Source organism: Urocampus carinirostris, chromosome 3 (genome assembly GCF_059441175.1).
Source record: "Urocampus carinirostris isolate Australia breed hairy pipefish chromosome 3, RoL_Ucar_1.0, whole genome shotgun sequence".
In the NCBI taxonomy this organism is placed as follows: Eukaryota; Metazoa; Chordata; class Actinopteri; order Syngnathiformes; family Syngnathidae; genus Urocampus; species Urocampus carinirostris.
The window spans coordinates 10,647,414-10,668,579 of record NC_142351.1 but is presented as its reverse complement, the minus strand read 5'-3'; the positions used below and the strand labels follow the sequence as shown (position 1 = coordinate 10,668,579).

Genomic DNA, 21,166 nt, shown 5'->3' with positions numbered 1-21,166 from the left:
TGAACAAACGCAGAAACATTAACATACAAAAGTCTTACAACAGTGTTGCGTACACGGTGACGTCACCATTATGTTGCGTTAACAGTATAACAATCTAAAATACCAAACGATAAAAATAAACAAATATGCCAGGGGAGAAACAGATAAGTTACATAAAAATACCAAAACATGTTACAAATATTATTGGTTTTAAAGGTCTGGTTTTAATGGGAAAGCTTTGTGGATAAAATATATTATTTAATATCACATTGGAAGGGAATGCGATATATTTCTTTAACCAGTAAATTAGCACTTGTCAATTGAGGATTTGGCTATGATAATCATAAGATTGATAATAAAGATTTATTTTGGTTTGATGTCATTCCAAAATAGTTTGAACTATACTGTACTTGTTGTGTTTATTGAACGAGTCCGAAAAACATTTTTTTCAAAACAAGACGGAGAAAAGGAACATAGGTAAAATATTTAAATAAAATTCAATATTTACAAGTACAAAGCAAAGGTATGCTTTGCATGGGGTTTAAATGTTGACAAGAGTAACATGTGATCAGGGTTGGGTAGGGTTACTTTAACTGGATTACTTTCAATGACTTTTGGATTACTCCAATACCAAATATGCTAATAAAAGACAAAACAAACTAAATATGAATAAAATTATGACTTACAACTCGTGGTAAGCTTTCTCTCCTGGATTTGATCTCTTTGATCTCCGGCAAAACTAACATCAAATGCGACAGAAACAAAATGAAAATAAATCCAAACAGCTTGCCAACATCATTTTTTGCCGTTCCATGTATTCCGTTACTCCCCAAGCCTGCACAAAATTGAGTCATTTTATTCATATTTAGTTTCTTTTGTCTTTTATTAGCATATTTGGTATTGGAGTAATCCAAAAGTAATTGAAATTAATGAAGTTAAAGTAACCCTGCCCAACCCTGCATGTGATACAGTACATGCCCTCCTTTCTTTCTATGGTTGAAAATAACTCCCAAAATGATATTATAAATATAGAGAAAATGTCAGAAAATAAAAGTATTTGATAATAAACTAAAAAAAAAAAATAGCCATTTGAAACCAATTGTGTAGCTGGGACCATGACGCGTCGCGTTACGTCACGACAGGTAACCATGGATATACTTCAACAACTGTAATACAAGTCCGCAGAGTATCGGAATTTTGCAGATTTTGGGGACAATGCATAGTCAAAGAAACCAAAATAGACTTTGGGAAAGTATTTTGAACAAAAACGTTTATTGGACGATATAATCAATACGAGCGACCTGCCTCTAAACTCGATGCTTGACGAGCTTCAAAGACTGCCTGGTAGGTTGCTTGAAACCTTAGCATTTTGATCTTATTACTGACAGGGTTGGGTTACTTTAAATATGTAATCCAATACAGTAACAAGTAATGTTCCCTGTAATTTTCCACAGGTCTGAGCCTTCACACAAAGTCAGTGAGCAGCGCTTGAAACAACAGTGAGCAACCATAATCCCAAGTGTGGCAAGATCATTAATTATCAAACATGTCCAAAACTTGACATCAAGTTACATTTTGCTGAGTTTCCGGCAATGCAAAATTATTTTTCTCTTTTGAATGAAATGACTCATGTATTATTGCAAAGGTTGTACGGCTTACAAACGTTGTTTGTCCTTACAATTCTTTCACAAGATATCCATTTCTTTTTTTGCCCTGATATATTTTGTCGCATAATATTAACATTTTTGGGGGCTTATTGAGTCGGTTGAAAGATACAGAACTGTACTTAATCACATTTTTTAGCGGACATACGATGTTGGCAACAAGATTTACTTGATATAATTAGAAATTATTTGAATGCAACACAAACTTTTTCTTCTTTTTTTCGTGTTTTTTTCTACTTTTTTGTTACTTTTTTCTTTTTGTTCTCTATTTTTTTTTTCCTACATTTCTTTCTTTTCTTTTTTCTGGCTTTTTTTTCTAAATTTTTCCTTCTTTTTTTCCCTTCCTTTTGTTTTTTTTTCTCAGCTTTTCACTACTTTTTCATTTTGGTATTTTTTTCTTTTTTGTTCTATTGCCCCCTTCCTTTAAGTCATGTTGTGCATAATTTTACATAATATTTGGTCATGTTGGGATTAAAGAAGCAAAAACATCCTGAAGAGCCGTTTAGGACCCGAAAGTGAGCCGAGCCGAAGAAGCCAATCCTCTACTAACTTTACTCAACTTCGTTGTACTTCGACTCGACTTCATAATACCTCATTTAGGACACAACGTCAGGGGAACCCGTGTATTTTTACATTCATGCACTGTAACTTTGACTTAAGTCGCTTCTTAATTAGTAATTTTGAGCCCTCACTTTTGTGTGCTGGCTAGATTTTCTTGTGCGCTGAGAATGTTTAGAGGGAACACTGGTAACAAGTTAATTGTTGCAGAATATAATCAGTAACATAATCCGAATACCATAATAATGCAAAATGTAACCTGATTACTTTTAGTTACTTTTAAGTTACTCCAGTGTTTCTTAACTATTTTATGTCACCCCTCCAACCTCTTCAGAAGAAGAAATCCTCTCGCCCACCCCCCAAGATCGATCTTTTTTTAAGAGCTCACATTGTCAGGACCAGGACGGAAACAGGACCCAATTACGTTTCTCACAAGATTTATTAAAGGAAAGAGGAAGTGCTGCGCCCACGATCCGGAGTTCGCTAGGCGCGGGAAGCAAGTCGCTCTCGTATTCGGATTGTGATCCTAACACGGAAGTGGATCTTCATTAGAGAACGATGGCGGTGTCAGGGAGGGAAAACTGGTCGATAGCCGGGACAGGAGAGCAGATGTCATCGTGATCAAAAACAGGTCGTAAGTCGGGACGGGAGAACAAACGTGGTCAGGATCAAAACGGGTCGTAGCCGGAGACAGACGGGAGCAAAAACGGGACAGGTGGGAGTCAGGTGTCGAAAAAGGTTTGCCTAGGATACACTGAGGTTTGCAGACGGACTGACAACAGGGGATTGACAGGACTGAGTTCAAATAGTGACAGGGATGCAATCAGAACCCGTGGCGGGTGGCGCCAAATGAGCGGGCACAGCTGAGTCACATCAGTAATCATGACACACATAGTATTGGTGCGGACACAACAACGATTGCTTTATATTGTAACAACGTTACCTCCGGCGATGCCAAATTTATGCCTTTCGGAACATTCTTGCTGAAAAAAAAAATCAAGCCTCTTATCAGTTTGATAGCGTGGTAATGTATTTGAGTCTTTGAGTGACAACTTGATTTATTTGGCTTTGTGCTGTCCGCTGCCAAAAATTCGAACATAGAAAGCACACCAGTCTTTGCCGCTTTCCCTCCATGGGCGCAGTGAAGTACGCTTAGAATTTCCCGGTCTTAGCTTTCAGGAGGAGACTTTTGTTTATCTCTTTACCCTTGTCTCTGTTCGCTTGTCTCAGCATCCGTGTACATTTTTTTTATAGGGTCACTTGAGAGTCTGCTACACTTTCTGTCTACACTTCACACTCTGCGCTCAATGCACTGTGTGAAAATGTAAACAAAACACTCCACAGAACAAAACCACTGAGAACGCCACTGCCTCTTAGTGGAGTGGAGGTGCTATTGCAATTTATTTTGGGAAAGTTAGATTAAAATGTTCCGCAAAGTCAAACGCCCCTGCGCCCCTTTGAAAGACCCTCGCGCCCTCCCCGGTGGGGCTTACCCCACTATTTGAGAACGACTCCACTAAGTAATGTCTGGGCTGTTGAGTGCCTCTGGCTTGTCACCGGTCTGCAGGTATTAAAGCCCAAACCAGCCCGAGCCAGACTGATGAATTTGATTTAAGGGACCGAGCCCAAAGTAAACCCAAATTTTTACATTTTATTAGGGAAAATAAAACCACATCCCCCTCCCCCGCCGCACACCTACCTTCTGTTTCCGACTGTCCCGCCAAACGGGCGGATATGCCTTACACCAATTGAACGGCGTGGCACAGATCGAACAGAGCGAGCAGCACACGCCGAGCATCGTGCATGGCGCCCGGATCTTCCACGAAAAAGAGAAACAGAACAAATGTTGATTGGATAATTAAAAAAAAAATCAACGAGAGAGAAGCTTGATTAGGCCTGGATTAATGATCTACATTTTATGCCCGACTTTTAGGACCGAGTGTCATGAACCGGAACAGGATCAGGACCCAAATGCGTGATGTTCTCACACAAGCTTTTATTTTACAGGAAATGGGGAGTCACGCACGTTAGGCAGAGGTCTGGCGTTGAAAGACAGGAAGCCAGAGACCGACGAGATCGACACCAATTGCCCGAGCAGAAATCGGACGGATGGGGTCGATACCAGACAGGACGGGACAGACAGGATTGATAATGAAACAGGATATCGAAATTAAACAGGACAAACTAGACGGGAACGAAAACTGGAGAGAATAATAAACAGGACAAAAATAGACGCGAACAAAACTGGAAACCGATATTAACCAGGACAAAATAAACGGGAACAATACCGGACAGGAAATATCAACAGGCAACAGAACCGAGTCAGAACCCACGTTTTGCGGGGCAGAGGTTTGTTGACAGACTGACCAACAGAGATTGAGAACACTGAACTTAAATAGAAGGAAAGACAATCTGTCAACGGGCCGTAGCTGGCGCCACACGGGCAGGCCGATGGCCCTAACCCGGTGTCACGGTTGCCATGGCGGAAGATTTTACCTCTAATACGCGTCAATTGAGTAAGCGTTCATGCAGGTCTGCTTATTTAGAAAAATTAGGAACATGAAGTAAAACATTCTTACAATATAACAAGACAGTGATTGTACTGTGGATTTTGAACAACAATTAACTGCAAAATCCAGAAACTAAAAAAATTACTAAATGTCCCTGAACGCATCACTAGCGTGCAACTGAGCTGCCCAATACGCACACAAATAAGTAGCCTCACGAAACTGCAGGCTCACCCCAATTCAACAAAATGACTGCTACATTTAAGGAGAAATCAAATACAGACAAAAATAAAAGTGCTTTTACCTGTAGCGCAGTGTGACAAGTGTGCAGTGGTAGACAAGTTGGCCATTTGTACAATCCACAGAACATATACAAACGTTACTACGATCGTCTTTAAGCCTTCTCATCTCATCTCATCTCATCTCATTAGCTGCACCGCTTATCCTCAGTAGGGTCGCGGGGGTGCTGGAGCCCATCCCAGCAATCATCAGGCAGTGGGCAGGGGACACCCTGAACTGGTTGCCAGCCAATCGCAGGGCACACGGGGACAGACAACTTGCTCGCTCATTCACACCTAGGGACAATTTGGACCGGCCAATCCACCTGAAATGCATGTCTTTGGAGTGTGGGAGGAAACCGGAGTGCCCGGAGGAAACCCAGGCAAGCACGGGGAGAACATGCAAACTCCACACAGGAAGTCCGGTAGCTGAATTTGAACCCACACAGGAGGTTCCCAAGACCTTAGAACTGTGCCGCACACGCGCTAACCACTGCGCCGCCGTGCTGCCCGTCTGTAAGCCTTATCTTATCTTATATATGTCATTATGACTGATAATTATCACCTGTGCCGCTCGTTTGGCGCCAGCCGCAGCGGGCTACCTGATTGGTTTCCCGTCCCTTTTAAGCCCGGTCTTTTCACTCGCCAGTTGTCAGTCCATCAGCGAACCTCTGTTTTTTGACTCTGACTCACGTCGGTCCCGCTTTTGCACCCGTTTTTCCACCCGTCCGTTCCTGATCTCCTCATTTGTCTCCGGCTACGACCTGTTTTTTGACCCCGACCACGTTTGCTCTCCCGTCCCGGCTTACGACCCGTTTTTGATCCCGACCACGTTTTTGTTCTCCTGTCCCTGCTATCGACCTGTTTTTTCCGTCTTCGGCACCACCATCTGCCGCACCGGGAGATCCACATACGTATTCGGAACATGATCGGATACTGTGAGCGTCGAGCGAGCACCCGTTCGCGGGCGCTACCATTCCTCTTTCTCTCAATAATGGTCAGGGTTGGGTAGGGTTACTTTAACTTGATTACTTTCAATGACTTTTGGATGACTCCAATACCAAATACGCTAATAAATGACAAAATAAACTAAATATGAATAAAATGATGACTCACAACACGTGGTAAGCTTTCTCTCCTGGCTTTGATCTCTTTGATCTCCGGCAAAACTAATATAAAATGCAACAGAAATAAAATGAAAATGAATCCAAACAGCTTGCCAACATCATTTTTGCCGTTCCATGTGTTCCGTTACTCCCCAAGCCTGCACAAAATTTAGTCATTTTATTCATATTTAGTTTCTTTTGTCTCTTATTAGCATATTTGGTATTGGAGTAATCCAAAAGTCATTGAAAGTAATCAAGTTAAAGTAACCCTACCCAACCCTGATAATGGTTAGCATTTGGGTCCTGATTCCGTTCTGGCCGTGACACTCTAGTGCAGGGGTGTCCAACTCATTTTAACTCGGGGGCCACACGATAGAACAAACATTCTGACGGGGGCCGGACTAGTAGATTAAAGAGAAAGAAAAAGAGAGATAAAGAAATAAGAGAAAGAGGGAGGGAAAATGAGTGAGGGCGGGACAAAGAAAGAGAGAGAGGGAGAGAGCGTGAGAAACAAAAGAGAGAAAAAGTCATGAGAGAGGGGGAAAAGAAAGGGAGGGGAAGAAAGAAATCCAAAGAGAAATGGAATGACAGAAGGAGAGAAAAGAGAAAAGAAAGCGCGGAGGGTAGGAAGAGAGAAAGAGAAAAGAGAGAAAAGGAAAAAAGGAAGTGAGAGCAAAAGAAGTTTAAAAGACACAGAGAGAAAGAGACAACGAGCAACAAAGGAAGAGAAAAAGAGACATAGAGAGTGAAAGAGACAGAGTGGGAGAAAAGGGGTGGAAAAGAGAGAGAGAGAGAGAGACAAATAAATACAAGTACAGTGTCTTTGTTCGAGGCACCTGGCTTTGGCAACATCAAGTGGACATATTTCAACCTGCAGCTTGTTTTTCTCTTGCGCTTCTCTGAGTGTTGTCTTGCGGGCCGGATTCGATCCCTCAGCGGGCCTGATCTGGCCCGCGGGCCGCCTGTTTGACACCTGTGCTCTAGTGTCAGTGATTTCATTTATAATATACACAATTCATCTATCGGCGCATTATCTGTATGTTAATATACTTTTAAATAAACTAGTAATCCTGCACAGTAATCCTTATTCTAAGTAATTCTACCTGTAATTTGATTACATCTTTTTTCTGCAACTGCTTTTGAATACAGGGGGCGGCAGTAGCTCAGGAGGTAGAGCGCTCGTCTTGGGATCAAGGGATCCCAGTTCGAATCCCGGCTTGCCCGTGTTACATGTCGAAGTGTCCTTGGGTAAGACACTGAACCCCTAATACCCCCAATAAGCAGGTTAGCGCCTTACATGGCTGCAAGGCCGCTATTGGGAAATGTGAAGCACACTGTAAAGCGCTTTGGGAAGTCATTGACTTGAAAAGCGCTGTATAAATTCAGATCATTTCATTTACAGTTACATTTTATTGGTATTCTAATTACACCGTTACCTATATTCTGTTTTCCCCAACCCTGGTCACGTTATAACTTTATTTTACCGAGATAAATTTAGTTGAAATGTCGGTGTTGCATGCCGGTAACGAACTGTACACCGGCGCGGTTGACTGGTAATTAATAGTGCTGCGCTATCTTGGATTTAAGCTGCACTTATGTCTACACCAATTAACTAATCCAGTATCGCACGCTGCATGTGGGCCTTGAGGTCATTTTAGATGGCGTAATCAGATTGGAGCGTCTACTACCACAGGAGATGACACTTAAGTTTCCATGTTGATAGAAATACCACCGACAAGATAAAGGACTGCGAAGAATCCGGCAGCAGAGGCGATGTGAGGAGACGGCATTCTTGGACCCAATGGACTAAAAGGAAATAAACTCGCCTGCAGGACACAGGGTCCACCCATTGTACTATGGAAGAGTCCAATTCAAAAAAAGTGAGTGAAAGTACTGTAGATGAGGTGAATCTTTCATAAAATGTTGCTGGGTACTGTCCAATATCTACTTAAACCAATTCATTGTCGGTTTTAATATTCATCAAAATGGTGTTTTGGTTTTCATTGGAATGGCATCAAAAGGGACACTGTGTAGTAATTGACTACTAGAGGACGCTGTATTCGGGAGACCGGAGAGTAGTGTATTGTCATCGAGACGGGAGGTAACAAAAGCATGAATTCTAATCTCCGCATCCGACTGAGACAGCATAGGGCGAATTTTAGCAATGTTGCGAAGATGGAAAAAAGCTGTTCTGGTAATATTCTTAACGTGTGTTTGACAGGACAGATTGGGGTCAAATATGACACCTAAATTTTTGACTGAGTCACTCTGGGTGATATTACATTTGTCAATGTTCAGAGCCGTTTTTGAGAACAAGTCATGGCATTTAGATGGACCAATCAATAACTAGCATTTCGGTCTTTTCAGCGTTAAGGCGCAAAAAGTTGAGTGACATCCATTCTTTTATCTCAGTGAGGCAGGACTCCAAATTTCCACAGTTTAGTGTGGCAGATTCCTCCATCGGAAGATATAGTTGAGTGTCATCTGCATAGCAATGAAAACTTGTGAATAATATCAATTAATGGAAGCATGTAAATGCCGAAAAGAAGGGGGCCAAATACTGAACCCTGCGGAACACCACAGGTAACACTAAAGGATCAGATGTCATTTAACCATATTTAACACAGTGAGACTCTTTGTGATTAAGGGCGATACAAATAAACATAAATAAACATAAATATTGTGTGGTGCAACCAAAAACGAGTGCTAGAAATCACAAGGAAGATTAAAACCAGGAAAGACTCAACGTAACCAAACCACACTGTTTTTCTTATTTTTATGCCCAGCCTTTTACAAAGTTTTCATTTTTTGGGGGTACCCTCAGAAGCAAGATGGCAGACAATAATTTCAGCTCCCTCTAGATGAGCCTCATGTTATGTATCATAGATACAAATATCTTGACGTACAAGTACTTATAAAAGGAAAGTTCAAACAATAGTTTAAGTACTTGGCTTAACATTACAGTCAATATAATTTCATTTTACTGAAATATGTATGTGCTTCATACTAAATTAATGAATTAATGGTCTTTATTATACAATTCTACATTCATACAACAAAGTTGGGGGCTTCTCCTTTCTTTGCGGCTGGCTATCTGCATGCTGCACGCTAACATCAGGGATCCTAGGGTTGAGCCAGGTCCCCATGATGCTTAAAATAAAACAGTCACAGATGTAGCCGTTTCCCATGAGGTGTAGCCCCAGGTCATCCATTTCAAGGGTAATGGATCTAGCGTCAGTGACATACAGGGGGTGGCTTGTGAGATGCACGTCCTCCTTTTAGCGATGACGCTTTATCACCGCATTGTTGAGTTGTATGGCAGGAATCCAGCACCACTCATTATAAAAGGAGATTGTGTAGAGAGAGTCCACTCCTTCAATTTTATGGGTGTGCACATCTCCAACGACCTCTCCTGGTCTGCAAACACCAGAGCGGTGGTAGGGAAGGCCCAGCAGCGACTGCATTTCCTGAGAGTGCTCAGGAAAAACCATCTAAAACAGCAGCTGCAGGTTTCCTTTTACAAAGCCACAGTGGAGAGCATTCTGACGTACTGCATTACGGTGTGGTATGCTGGGTGGGTCATCAAAACAGCCCAGAAAATTTTCGGTTGCTCTCAGCCCAGTCTGGAGGACATTGCCTGCTCTCGCTACCTCAGCAGAGCAGAAAACATCATCAAGGACTTTTCTCACCCCGGCCACCACCTCTTCGACCTGCTGTCTTCCGGCAAGCGCTACAGGTCACACAAAACAAAAACAAACAGACTCAGAGACAGTTTCTTCCCCAGAGCCATTACCACCCTAAACACACACCGCACAAAAAACTGAAAAACTCTTGCAAAAACACTACCTCATACGAATGTAAATGGTACTCATCATGTCTATGTTTCTTGCACAATGTTGACTGCACTATGTTTACTGCTCACCTTGCACAATGTTGACTATCTTTTTTTGCACTATGATGACTATTTTTGCATCAAATGCATATGTTGACTATTTCTTGCACTATGATGACTATTTTTGCACCAAATGCATATTGCACAAACCCTTACGATACCAAATTGTATGTAACATCCTGCATGCCGACATTTCTTGTGTAAATTTTGTGTAAATTATAACTAGCACCTTATCCTCCTTCTTTCATAAGGTTCGCGCCTCGGCCGAGTCATACCTAATTGGTAAAATGGCGGCGCCCTCTGTTGGCTGCGGCTGCATCGGCTCGCTACAACGGGTCAGGTGTATCGACATTTCGTTCTGTGTACATTGTTACAAAGAATGACAATACAAAGGAAATTATTATTATTATTATCTTCTCTGTTCTTTTATCTTTTTGTTTTTTTTTACCTCACTGTGAATGTGTGAAACTGGAGTGTCATGCCCAATTTCGTTGTCACAATATGTTAACCCATTTTGTAACAATGACAATAAAGGTATATTCTATTCTATTCTATATTCTATTGTATAATTGAAACAGTGCTTAAAAACAGGGACCTAACACATTATTTTGCTTTATAACGTGAGCGTTCCAAAACAAACTTGTTGAAACAAATCTATTTAAAAACAGATGTAAAGAAATATAACGATTTGATGTCTTCATGTATATTTATTACTAAAAATGATGTCCCCAGGATTTGCCCAATGGCCACATTTTTTAAACCCAAAGCAGCCCCCAACTCCAAATAATTGCCCACCCCTGGTTTACAGAGACACCTAGCGGTCAAATATTACAATATTCTTTTATGTCCTGCTTTATTTCAATGAAGCAAACTGATGTTTTCTCATTCTTTCTTTACAGAAATGCGGATTTGGGCAGCAACAAAAAGGTGAACTACAGTCCCTTAAATGATATTGGCCCCCTTCCTGAATTCTGTGTTTTTGCACATTTATCACTCACAAAGGTTTCTAATCATCAAACCAATTTTAATATCACACAGAGACAACCCAAGAAAATACAAAATGCAGTTTTGAAATGTTGATTCCAAATATCAAAAACTTGCTCGCCTATACTGTATGTGAAAAAGTAATTGGGCCTTGAACCTAAGAGCGAGTTGGGCCACCTTTGCCAGTGATAACAGAGACCAAACATTTACAAAAATTCGTAGTGAGTCTTTCACAATGCTGTGGAGGAATTTTGTCCCACTCTTCTTTGCAAAATTGTTTTAAATCTACCATATTAAAGGATTTTCTAGCATAAATTGCCCGTTTAAGGTCACACCACAGCATAGCAGTTGGATTTAAATTGGGACTTAGACTTGGCCTCTCCAGAACAGTTTGCCAATACTCTAACTCATTCAATGCCATTGACGGATTTAAACGTTGTTGAAATTATATCATTTATTGCTTCTAGACGATTATAGGCCTCAATGGCAGTGAGTAAGTTAAGGTGAAAACTCTTTTAAGGTTTTTTGCTATTATTTGATCTCAGTGTTTCTTTTAAAAAATATATTTTTAATATGTTATGTTTTTGTTTTTCTGTTTTTTCGCATTGTCACGGTTGCCCATGGCGCCCAATTGGCCCCGCCCATATGGCACCAGCTGCGGCTCGTTAACTGATTGGCTTCCCTCCTATTTAAGCTCAGTGCTCTCACTCACCTTTTGTCAGTCCGCCAACGAACCTCTGCACCCGCAAGATGTGTGTTCTGACTCTGTCCGGTTTCGATCCCGTCTATTTCGTCCTGTTTTGATATCGGTCTCAGGTCTTCAGTGTCTCTTATTGTTCCCGTCTCCCGTTCTGTCTGATCTCTGTACTCCTACTGTATATCTGTTATCAGTCCTGTCAGTCATGTTCTGTCTGGTATCGACACCTTCTGTCCGGTTGCTGCTCGTGTATCTGGTATCGATCTTGTCTGTCCCGTCCTGTCCAGTATCAACCCCATCTGTCTGTTATCTGCTTGTGTAATTGGTATCGATCTCGTCGGCCTCTGGCTTCCTGTCGTTCTATGCCAGACTGCTGCCTTACGTCTTCCGCCCAGCGATTGCCGAATCACTGGCGTTCGGGTTAACATTCATGATTGCCCCCTTTCCCGTAAAATAAAGCTTGTGTGAGAAACGTTACGCATCTGGGTCCTCCTCCTGTTCCGATTCTTGACACACATTCTGAGTAACATTTTTAAAAAAAATATTTAAGTTGTTGTTTTATTGATTTCATTTATTTATTTAAGTTATGAAATTATATCATATTTTCTAATTAAATTACTCAGGGTTCTCCAACGTGGTGCCCACGGCCACCAAAGTGCCCCCTAAAGACAGCTGGGTGGCCCGTGGCCCTTTTCTGCAAATAGCTCACCAGTGGTGACCCATTGGGATTTTTCTAGTAAAATTTCTTTTGGGTGGTCTATTCTATTCTATTCTATTCTCATCTCATCTCATCTCATTAGCCGTACCGCTTATCCTCAGTAGGGTCGCGGGGGGGCTGGAGCCCATCCCAGCAATCATCGGGCAGTGGGCAGGGGGACACCCTGAACTGGTTGCCAGCCAATCGCAGGGCACACAGGGACAGACAACTCATTCGCTCATTCATACCTAGGGACAATTTGGACCGGCCAATTCACCTGAAATGCATGTCTTTGGAATGTGGGAGGAAACCGGAGTGCCCGGAGGAAACCCACGCAAGCACGGGGAGAACATACAAACTCCGCACAGAAAGTCTGGAGCTGGATTTGAACCCACGACAGGTTCCCATGACATGAACTGTGCCGCACAAGCGCTAACCACTGCGCCGCCGTGCTGCCCTCTATTCTATTCTATTCTATTCTATTCTATAAGCTGTTCTTTTAGAATTGCATGGGTGTCCATTGCGCTAACTAGTTACAAAAAGTAGCTCACAGCTTGAATAAGTCGGACAGCCTTTGTTTAGTGCTTAGCATGAACAAATAGTGTCGCAAAGATAATCAAAATTTTTTGTTATTAATTTCACTTGTGTAGAACAGTGTTTTTCAACCACCGGTGTGCTGCGGCACTGCAACTAGTTGTCGTACTGTGCCGTAGGAAATTAACCAATTTGTGTGCCTGTACAGTCTCGTGAAAGCTAACTTTTATATAGATTTTCTTCTACCGGGGATGCAATGGCATCAACAGATGTTATTTTCAGTGAAAGAAATTTGCCTTGGCTCAAAAAAGGTTGAAAAACACTGGTCTAAAGCATTAATACCAGGGAGTGATACTTAAGTCATTTACTGTATATCATTGGCATGAAATCATTCATGCCATCAACGGCTATATGTCACAAGCCAGAAACGGAGACAGGACCCAATAGCGTTGGTTTTTACTCAGTTTTATTGAGAAAGAGAGCAGTGCTTGCTTCCACGATCCGATGAGGAAGTGGCACTTCCGTGTCGGGCGAGGATAGTCGTGGGCGGCAGGAAAGCTGGTCGATAGCTGGGAGGGGGAACAAGGGCAGAAACGGGTCCAGAAACAGGTCGGCAACAGGTATCAGGCAGGAGAAAACAGGGCAGGAGATTGTCAGAAGGTACAGAGCTTGCCTAGCAAAAGCGTAGGTTTGCAGGACGGTCTGACAGCTTGGAAGCCGGGGGTTTAAAAGGAGTCGGGGAACCAATCAGCGCTCAGGGCTGTTGGCGCCAACGGGGCATTCGCAGGTGTCCCGAATCAGCAATCATGACACTATAGACCTCAACAGCAGCAAATGACTTAATTCGAATGCATTTCTACAGTACTGTACTGTGTGTCTTTTGAAGATAGTAAAATGCGGTTCATGAAGTGACCCAAACATGTTGGACGTTCTCAGACACAACATTAAGTCTGTGCACAGTGGATGGCAGCGCTGAGGCACAACTCCGGAAACTCAACAGCTCTTCCGTGGAGACCCCAAGCTACCAGAACTTGCACAGGGAGCTGCTACTCAGCCACAAGAGGTACACAGGCAAGGTCCAGCTTGTCCAGATGAACACAGTGTCCTAATTTGTTCAGAGCTGTGACTCTACTGTAGGGGCCTTGTATTGGAGGAGAAGCCGGAACTGAAACGAGTGCTGGAGCAGCGTCGACTGGAACTCTATCGAGAGCAGCAAATGGCGCAGCAGGGACCTTCGGACCTGGAGACAGAACTCCGGAAGAGGCAGCAGAAGCTACGAGAGGTGAGAAGGGCTCTGGGGAAAAATGTAGAAATAAGCTCACCATGACTGCTTTTTTTCAAATACAGAAAATAGTTAACTTTCAACTTTTTAAGACACCTCAAACGATGCACAACGCCTTTAAATATTAACTTAAGAAAACAACTTCAATAAATGGATGGTTTCACTGCTTGAATCAATCTGATCTTGCCTTCTGTGTTGTGGACACATAAACCAAATTCATTGGGGAGTTTAAAAAATATTTATAAGGTCGGTATACACAATATCACACAAGTTTTCTGGTATTGCTGATGGTTTTATCGAGGATACCATTTCCTAGTGCACCGAAACAATATTTGCCATCTTCAATGATGTTGTCGCTACCTGTGACCGTGTTGATCTGGTTAAGAGCCGAAATGGAAGGAGACTTTGTTTTTCTCTTTATCTCTTTTGTTTTATCTTTTTTTACTCCCTGCCTCTTTTCATCCCTCTCAATAGTGGGGTGCATAGTTTGAGTTGTCCTTAAAAATATATATTTTCTCTATGAAGTATGTGTTAACAATGCCCAACTGAGTTCAAAGAGACTTTGTAAAGATAAAAGTGGCGCCGCCATCAAGCGGCTGCCTTTCCAGCAGCTCCCCTGTTATCTCTCACTTTTTGTGATTTTTTGTTTTATTATCTTCGGTGTTTTTCTTCCCGTTTTGACAACTACACTATGGATTACTTCTATCCTATGGACATGGGTTTTAGCGCAGGAAATGCGTTTATTCAAGGAATCAACTCCTTGCCCTGAAGAATTCTCGTGCCGGCGTGATGAAGGGGCCTATCGTGGAAGAAGAGCCGGAGCTAGCTAAGCGGCTAGCGGCGTTATAAGTCTTCGGTACCATCCGTAATCATGGTAAATGTGAACTCACTACCAAATAAGACCAACTAGTGCTGGTGGAAAACATCGAAGCGCACAGGGAGTGCAGTTGCTGTGTTTTGCGGAAACGTGGCTCACGTTTAGCATTCCGGACGCTAACGTGTAGCCACCCGGAGCTATCCGGCTTCAGCGCCGCTATACAGAGACACGAAAGCCTGGGGGAATCGGAGAGGAGGCGGACTCGCTAACACGAAGTGGTGTATCCCTGGACACAAAGAAAAGATTTCCATCTGCCGCAGGGATGTCGAACTTTTGGACTAGCGTGTGACGTCATCCACTCAGCTACAAGCACCCCTAGGGCATCATGTTATTCTGTTAATAAACAACGGGGTAGACTGCTGGAAGTGTGAATTTCCCTACGGGGATGAATAAAGTATCTATCTATCTATCTATCTATCTATCTATCTATCTGCTTTTATCTTACTTTTACTATTTGTGTTCTGGCCACGGAACGCATTGGGGTTGAGGAAAGGAGGCAGGGGGTTGGGGGGAGGAGAGTGATTTCATAAGTGTGGTCGCCTTTTCCTTTAATCAAGGATGAAAATGACTGTTTCATAAACAGTCCAGATGCCAACCCACACCCCAAAAAGATGAAAAAGGAAGAGTTTATTTAAACGCATCTAAGATTTTCACATACTTGCACGCGAAACAAAAAGATCTGCAATGATTATTTCAGCCAACTTAAATATGTTTCCATGGGAGCATCTGAAAATCCGTTACTTTTTGTGACCACACCTGGACAGTTTGGCCTTAACCCAATCTCTGGTAAAGTATTCCCCTCTAAAATAAAAACTATACACAACCAGGATATTGCACTTAAAACTGTGCTCCACTTTTCAAATGAGTGCTTGTGGTTTGGTGTGTTGATAGCTCTGGGGAAGAAGCTATCCCTCAGCCTGTTTGTTTGGGCCTTGTAGGATCTGACCTGTCCACTGCAGAGCATCCTGCCTACCACTCAGTGATGCAGTATGTTAGGATGCTCTCTATGGTGGTACTATAGAATTTCACCAGCTTCTACTTCAGGTTGTTTCCTCTGAGCACTCCCAGGAAGTGGAGCCGCTGCTGGGTGTTCTTTATCACTGTAGCGGTGTTGGCCGACCAAGAGAGGTCCTCAGAGATCTCCGCGCCCAGAAATTTGATGGAGTGGACTCTTTCCACACTATGAAACAGGGCTGGGTCCAATCTGCCCTTCTGAAGTCCAGGATTATCTCCTGTTTTTGTGATGTTCAGCGGGAGGTTGTTCTCTAAACACTATGCTGTCTGTCTGTTGGACTCATCTTCCCCTGAGATGAGTCAGACCACAGTAGTGTCATCAGCGATCTTGATGGTACTATTCGAGGGATGGGTCAGGATGCAGTGAGATGTAGAAAGAGTTAAGAGAAGGGGACTCAATACACACACTTGTGGAGGACACGAGCTGACTGTGATGTTAGAGGAGCAGTGATTTCCAAGCTTGACGATTGTGGACAAAAAATCTTCATCCATCCATTCATTCAATTTCATAGCTGGAAAAATCTGTTACCTTGTCTGGTTTTAACGTTTTCCTGGTGCTACGATTGGAGTGTGATGAAACTGTTTTGCGTTTAAATGTTTGCAGTATGAACAGGAAGAGATCAGGGAGAGGGAGAACCAGCAGAAGATACCGGAGTTTGTTCGCGTGAAGGATAAACTCAGGCGCACGCCGATGTTCGAGCAGTGAGGCGACGCAACCTCCGTTTGTATGTTTTTCAACTGAGTTTGAACTTTGTGTCATGTGTCTGACTTTTGAACAATGACCCACTTGTGCCAGCATGCACACAAAATCCCATGTATGTTCAAGTAATCATCTCAGTTGTCTTTGTGGTTCCAGAGTGCATTGATGTTTTGTTTTTTAACTTTAATAATGTTTGAACTGAACCCGAATCAAGAACTTAGAAGTCATGTTCTGGAACATATAAACAAATCTTTCTGTCATAACTTGTGCTGTTTCCAGAGTGCAGTGAAAATAAAGCGTATGGCTCACACAAGCTGTGGCTAGTATTTTATTGGATGCCATTCAATGGGTTGGCGATTGATTTGCATGCAGATCTTTTCCCCCAGGACCCTTCACCTCTTTTTCACACGGGAGTGACTCTTTGTTTAATGAGTTGATCTTTTCATTCCTTCACGGAGTAAGAGGAGAAAGCCGACCATCTGGAGGAGGCTTTTCAGGACATATAGGCAGGGAATACCCAAGGGTCTGGTCAAGGCACTGCAGACATTTGGCAATACAAGGGCAAAACAGCAATCGTACATGGGTCTATTGCAATGGATACTTTTGCTTTATTCTCTACACAAGCAAAATATGAACACATTGAAATCAGTTTGTAGCATTCAACTTTTTTAGGATATCAAGTTCACGAAGACTGGGTCTGTCATTACAGGGTATAGGTATTTGCATTTTTCAGTGTTAGCAGCTTGCTGCTTCTATTATATAGAGGACGGATCCTGCCTTTAGCAGCAATAAATGTATAAATAAACAGATGCCATATAAATGGATGAAGACATAAATAAACGTTCCACCTAAAAATATGATGTTCCTTGCAATGTTTTCATCTATTTATGCATTCTGTCCTTTATTTTGTCGTTGTATTTTGTAGTCATATTCTGTCATCATTATATTTTGTTGTCAAATTTCGTTGTTGTAGTATTTTGTCATTGTATTTAGTTATTGTTTACTTTGTTATTATATTTTGTCTTCCTTGTATTCTGTCGTAGGATTCGTCATTGTATTTTGTTGTCTTTGTTGTTTTTTGTTGTCAGATTTTGTCGTCATATTGTGTCTTAGTTGTACGGACGCTGCCCTACTTACGAATGAGAAACGATCGTAAGTTGAATTTGTTCATAAGTTGCCTCAGTATTATATTTTGTATGTTTAAGGTTTATATAAGTACATTTAAGGCTTGTATAAGTAACCTGTATTGTTTTGAAACTAAAAGATAAACGTTTAATAAAATAATATGCTCTATAAAGATAAAGTTAAGTTTAACTTACTTTAGGAAGATGAGCTTTAAGAGTTAGGCGAGTTCCTTCTCCGAGGTAAAAAGTTGGCGAAAAAAATCAATCCAACCATTTTCTCAACTGCAATAAGCTTTCTTATTCCACTTTTATTTCAAAAGGAATGGCTCACCTATTCTTTACACTTTACACCAACCATATTGAATGGATGCACGAAATATTAAACAATAAAAATGTCAAAGTTCTTAGCGCGGTCGAGATACAGTATACAGACGCTCCCCGTCTTAGAACCATTTGATTTATGTAAAACGGTAGATAAGAACATTTTTATCAGGATGTTGAAAAATATCCGGACATTGCTGTTAGTTAGAGTTTGTATTGTGTGTGCACCTTTTCCCGAGTACAGGACATTACTCTAGGGCTTCTTTCCGCTGCTCCCGGTGTATGGAGGTGTGAGAGGTCACCCAGCATCCACCCCAAAGAAGAAATCCGGCTTCTACTTCTTAGTTCGTGTGTACTGTATGTCCAGAACTTTTTATTGTTTAATATCTTGTGCATCCATTCAATATGGTTGACGTAAATGTAAAGAAGAATTGGCATGTTTCATTTGAAATGAAAGTGGAAAAAGAAAGATTGGTACGGTTGAGAAAATGGTTGGATCGCTTTTTTACCCCTACTTTCTACCATGGAGGAGAACCTCTTGATCTTCCATAAGTAAGTTAAAATCAACTTTATTTATCTTTATAGAGCATATTATTTTATGAAATGTTTTTTTTTAACACAAAACAATACAGGTTACTTATACAAGCCTTAAACAAACTTATATGAACCTTAAACATACAAAATATAGCACAGAAGCAATTTACGAACAAGTTCAACTTACGAATCATCATCCGGAACTCATCCAGTTCGTAAGTAGGGCAGCGTCTGAACTCGGAAATAAGTCCACAATACAAAATCTAACTTGCAGCAATGTCCGGATATTTTTGGACATCCGGAAAAAAATGTTCGTATCTACCGTTTTACGTAACTCGAATGTTTGTAAGTAGGGGAGCATCTGTATTTTGTCATCGTATTTTGTTAAATTTTGCTATTGTATTTTGTTGTCATTGTATTTTGTCGTCATTATATTTTGCCATTATTGTTTTTTGTTGTCAGATTTTGCCGTCGTTGTATTTTGTCGCATCGTCGTATTTTGTCTACGCCTTGGCCTTCGTTGTATTTTGTCGTCGTACTTTGCTTTCGTATTTTGTCGATGTTGTCTTTTGTCGTAGTTATATTTTGTCACTGTTGTATTTTATCGTCCTTGTATTTTGTCGTGATTAGAATTTGTCATAACAAAATGTTGTTTAAATGAGGGGGTGGGTCAAACCAGCTGAGCGTTTCACCAATTGGTTTATCATCACTAATCCATTCCCTCATTTGAATAACTTTTTTGGTGTGACAAAATACAACGACAAAATATGACAATATACAATAAAAAATAACTAAATAAGTAGTACAATAGCGAAATAAATAACTTACTAAATGACAGAACACTTAAAAAAATGAATGCATTACATTGTTTTCTTATATTTAGGTATTTATTTGTTTGTGTTCATTCATTTGTATGGCATATTTTCATGGGCAATACCAGTGTTCTCGTTTGCCCGCGTCCCTGCGTCCTAGACGAATCATTTTTGCTGGGGACGCAGAGTGTCAAATCAACGTGCGTCCCCGGGACGCAACTTTTTTCACACAAAATTGTCATTATTACCCAATTTTTTTTTTAACAAAGATTTACCGCACTCCAAACTTTTCGTCAGGCAGATCCGCCATTGTTGTTTTGGTCTCGCGGTTCGAGTTTTTGTCTGCACGCCGATCTCGGCCAACGAGATCTTGTTGCTTCGAGATTACGTCATTGTTCGAGTTAAGGTGAAAATCAACACAAAAATGGTAATTTCTTCAGTGTCAGTAATAAGTCAAAACATAATGCTGAAAGTGATAACAACGGCAATAATTCCAGCACGAAAAAAACGGTGGGGAAATTCTTCAGAAGATCGCGAAGGCAAGGAAAACATGTGCGCTGAAGCGAACGATTCCACGAAAGAAAATAAAAGAATACTCCTAGCAAGAAAAGGACTTTCCTGCCAAAATTGACTAAATTATATTCCTGGTTACGCTATGAGAAGGATGATAATGGAGGCTACATGTTCTGTGATGCGTGTACCCAGCGTGACAAATAAACTGGATTGCAAAAATCATTTTGCAATATGAATTTTCAGAAAAGCACATTGGATCAGCACAACGACAATGAAAACCACAAATTAGCTATGGAGATTCTTTTGCTGCAGGAAGAGAGAGGCAAGTATGAACGGATACGACATCAAAAAGAAGACTTGGCCATGCTTTCACTGCTAAAGATAGTTAAGTGGATGGCAGTGTGTTTAGTATTTTGTATAATGTACAATATTGTGAACTGAAAAATCCAATGCGATAACTGCTTTGTATTACCAATTAACTGTGATGATTTAAACTGGATGAAAATATAGATTTATATAATTATTTCAGCAATATTATTTTGTATAATGTACAATATTGTTGTGAACTGAAAAATCTTGAAGAGATAACTGATTGGTATTACCAATAAACTGTGATGATTAAAACTGAATGAATATATAGATTTATATTACACAATTTCAACCTCAATAACATTAAATTTTGGGGACCCATAGATCTCTGTTGGGACCCATAGATTTTTGAGCATGCGAGTCCCCGGGACCCATCACTTTTCACAGGTAAAATGAACACTGTCATTACTTTATTTACATATTTATTTCTACTTATAACAGGATACTGCGAATGCAAACTACAAACTGTAATTTAACAAAATAAGCCAAACGTTGGCTGTTTTATTTTCAAGTTTCAAAAATATACAGTCGTGTAAGCATTTATTTAAATGCAAATAAACTCAGATGAAAATTCAAATAGGTTTACCAACAAAGCGTGCTGCTTAGTCAAGAAGCGTGTCCGAAAGCAGCAGTCGGACCGAACCATTTCACGATTAAAACAGGGGCCACTACACTATCAACGAACTCATTTCTGTTCTTTTATTTCGTAAAAAAACACTAAAAA

General features: G+C 41.1%; 2 protein-coding genes across 3 annotated transcripts in view; one reads left to right on the top strand and one right to left on the bottom strand.

The window, feature by feature from the left end:
• Nucleotides 1–5,081, bottom strand: part of LOC148368643 (ETS translocation variant 5-like) — a 29,153-nt gene extending 24,072 nt beyond the window's left edge. The window contains exon 1 of the mRNA XM_088330631.1: nt 5,013–5,081. The gene's annotated coding sequence lies outside the window, so the exon portion shown is untranslated. The remainder of the gene's footprint in view (nt 1–5,012) is intronic.
• LOC148368642 (protein FAM107B) lies at nt 1,119–17,082 on the top strand. 2 transcript variants are annotated; one of them, XM_088330633.1, is made up of 8 exons: nt 1,119–1,323; nt 1,434–1,478; nt 7,242–7,340; nt 7,816–7,972; nt 10,884–10,911; nt 13,833–13,959; nt 14,034–14,178; nt 16,674–17,082. In XM_088330633.1, the coding sequence occupies exons 4-8, from the start codon at nt 7,949–7,951 to the stop codon at nt 16,773–16,775; spliced, it is 426 nt and encodes a 141-aa protein (XP_088186759.1). In that variant the 5' UTR covers nt 1,119–1,323; nt 1,434–1,478; nt 7,242–7,340; nt 7,816–7,948; the 3' UTR covers nt 16,776–17,082. The 2 variants fall into 2 exon arrangements, with proteins under 2 accessions (XP_088186759.1, XP_088186758.1); XM_088330632.1 differs by lacking the exon at nt 7,242–7,340.
• The last annotated feature ends 4,084 nt before the right edge of the window (nt 17,083–21,166 follow it).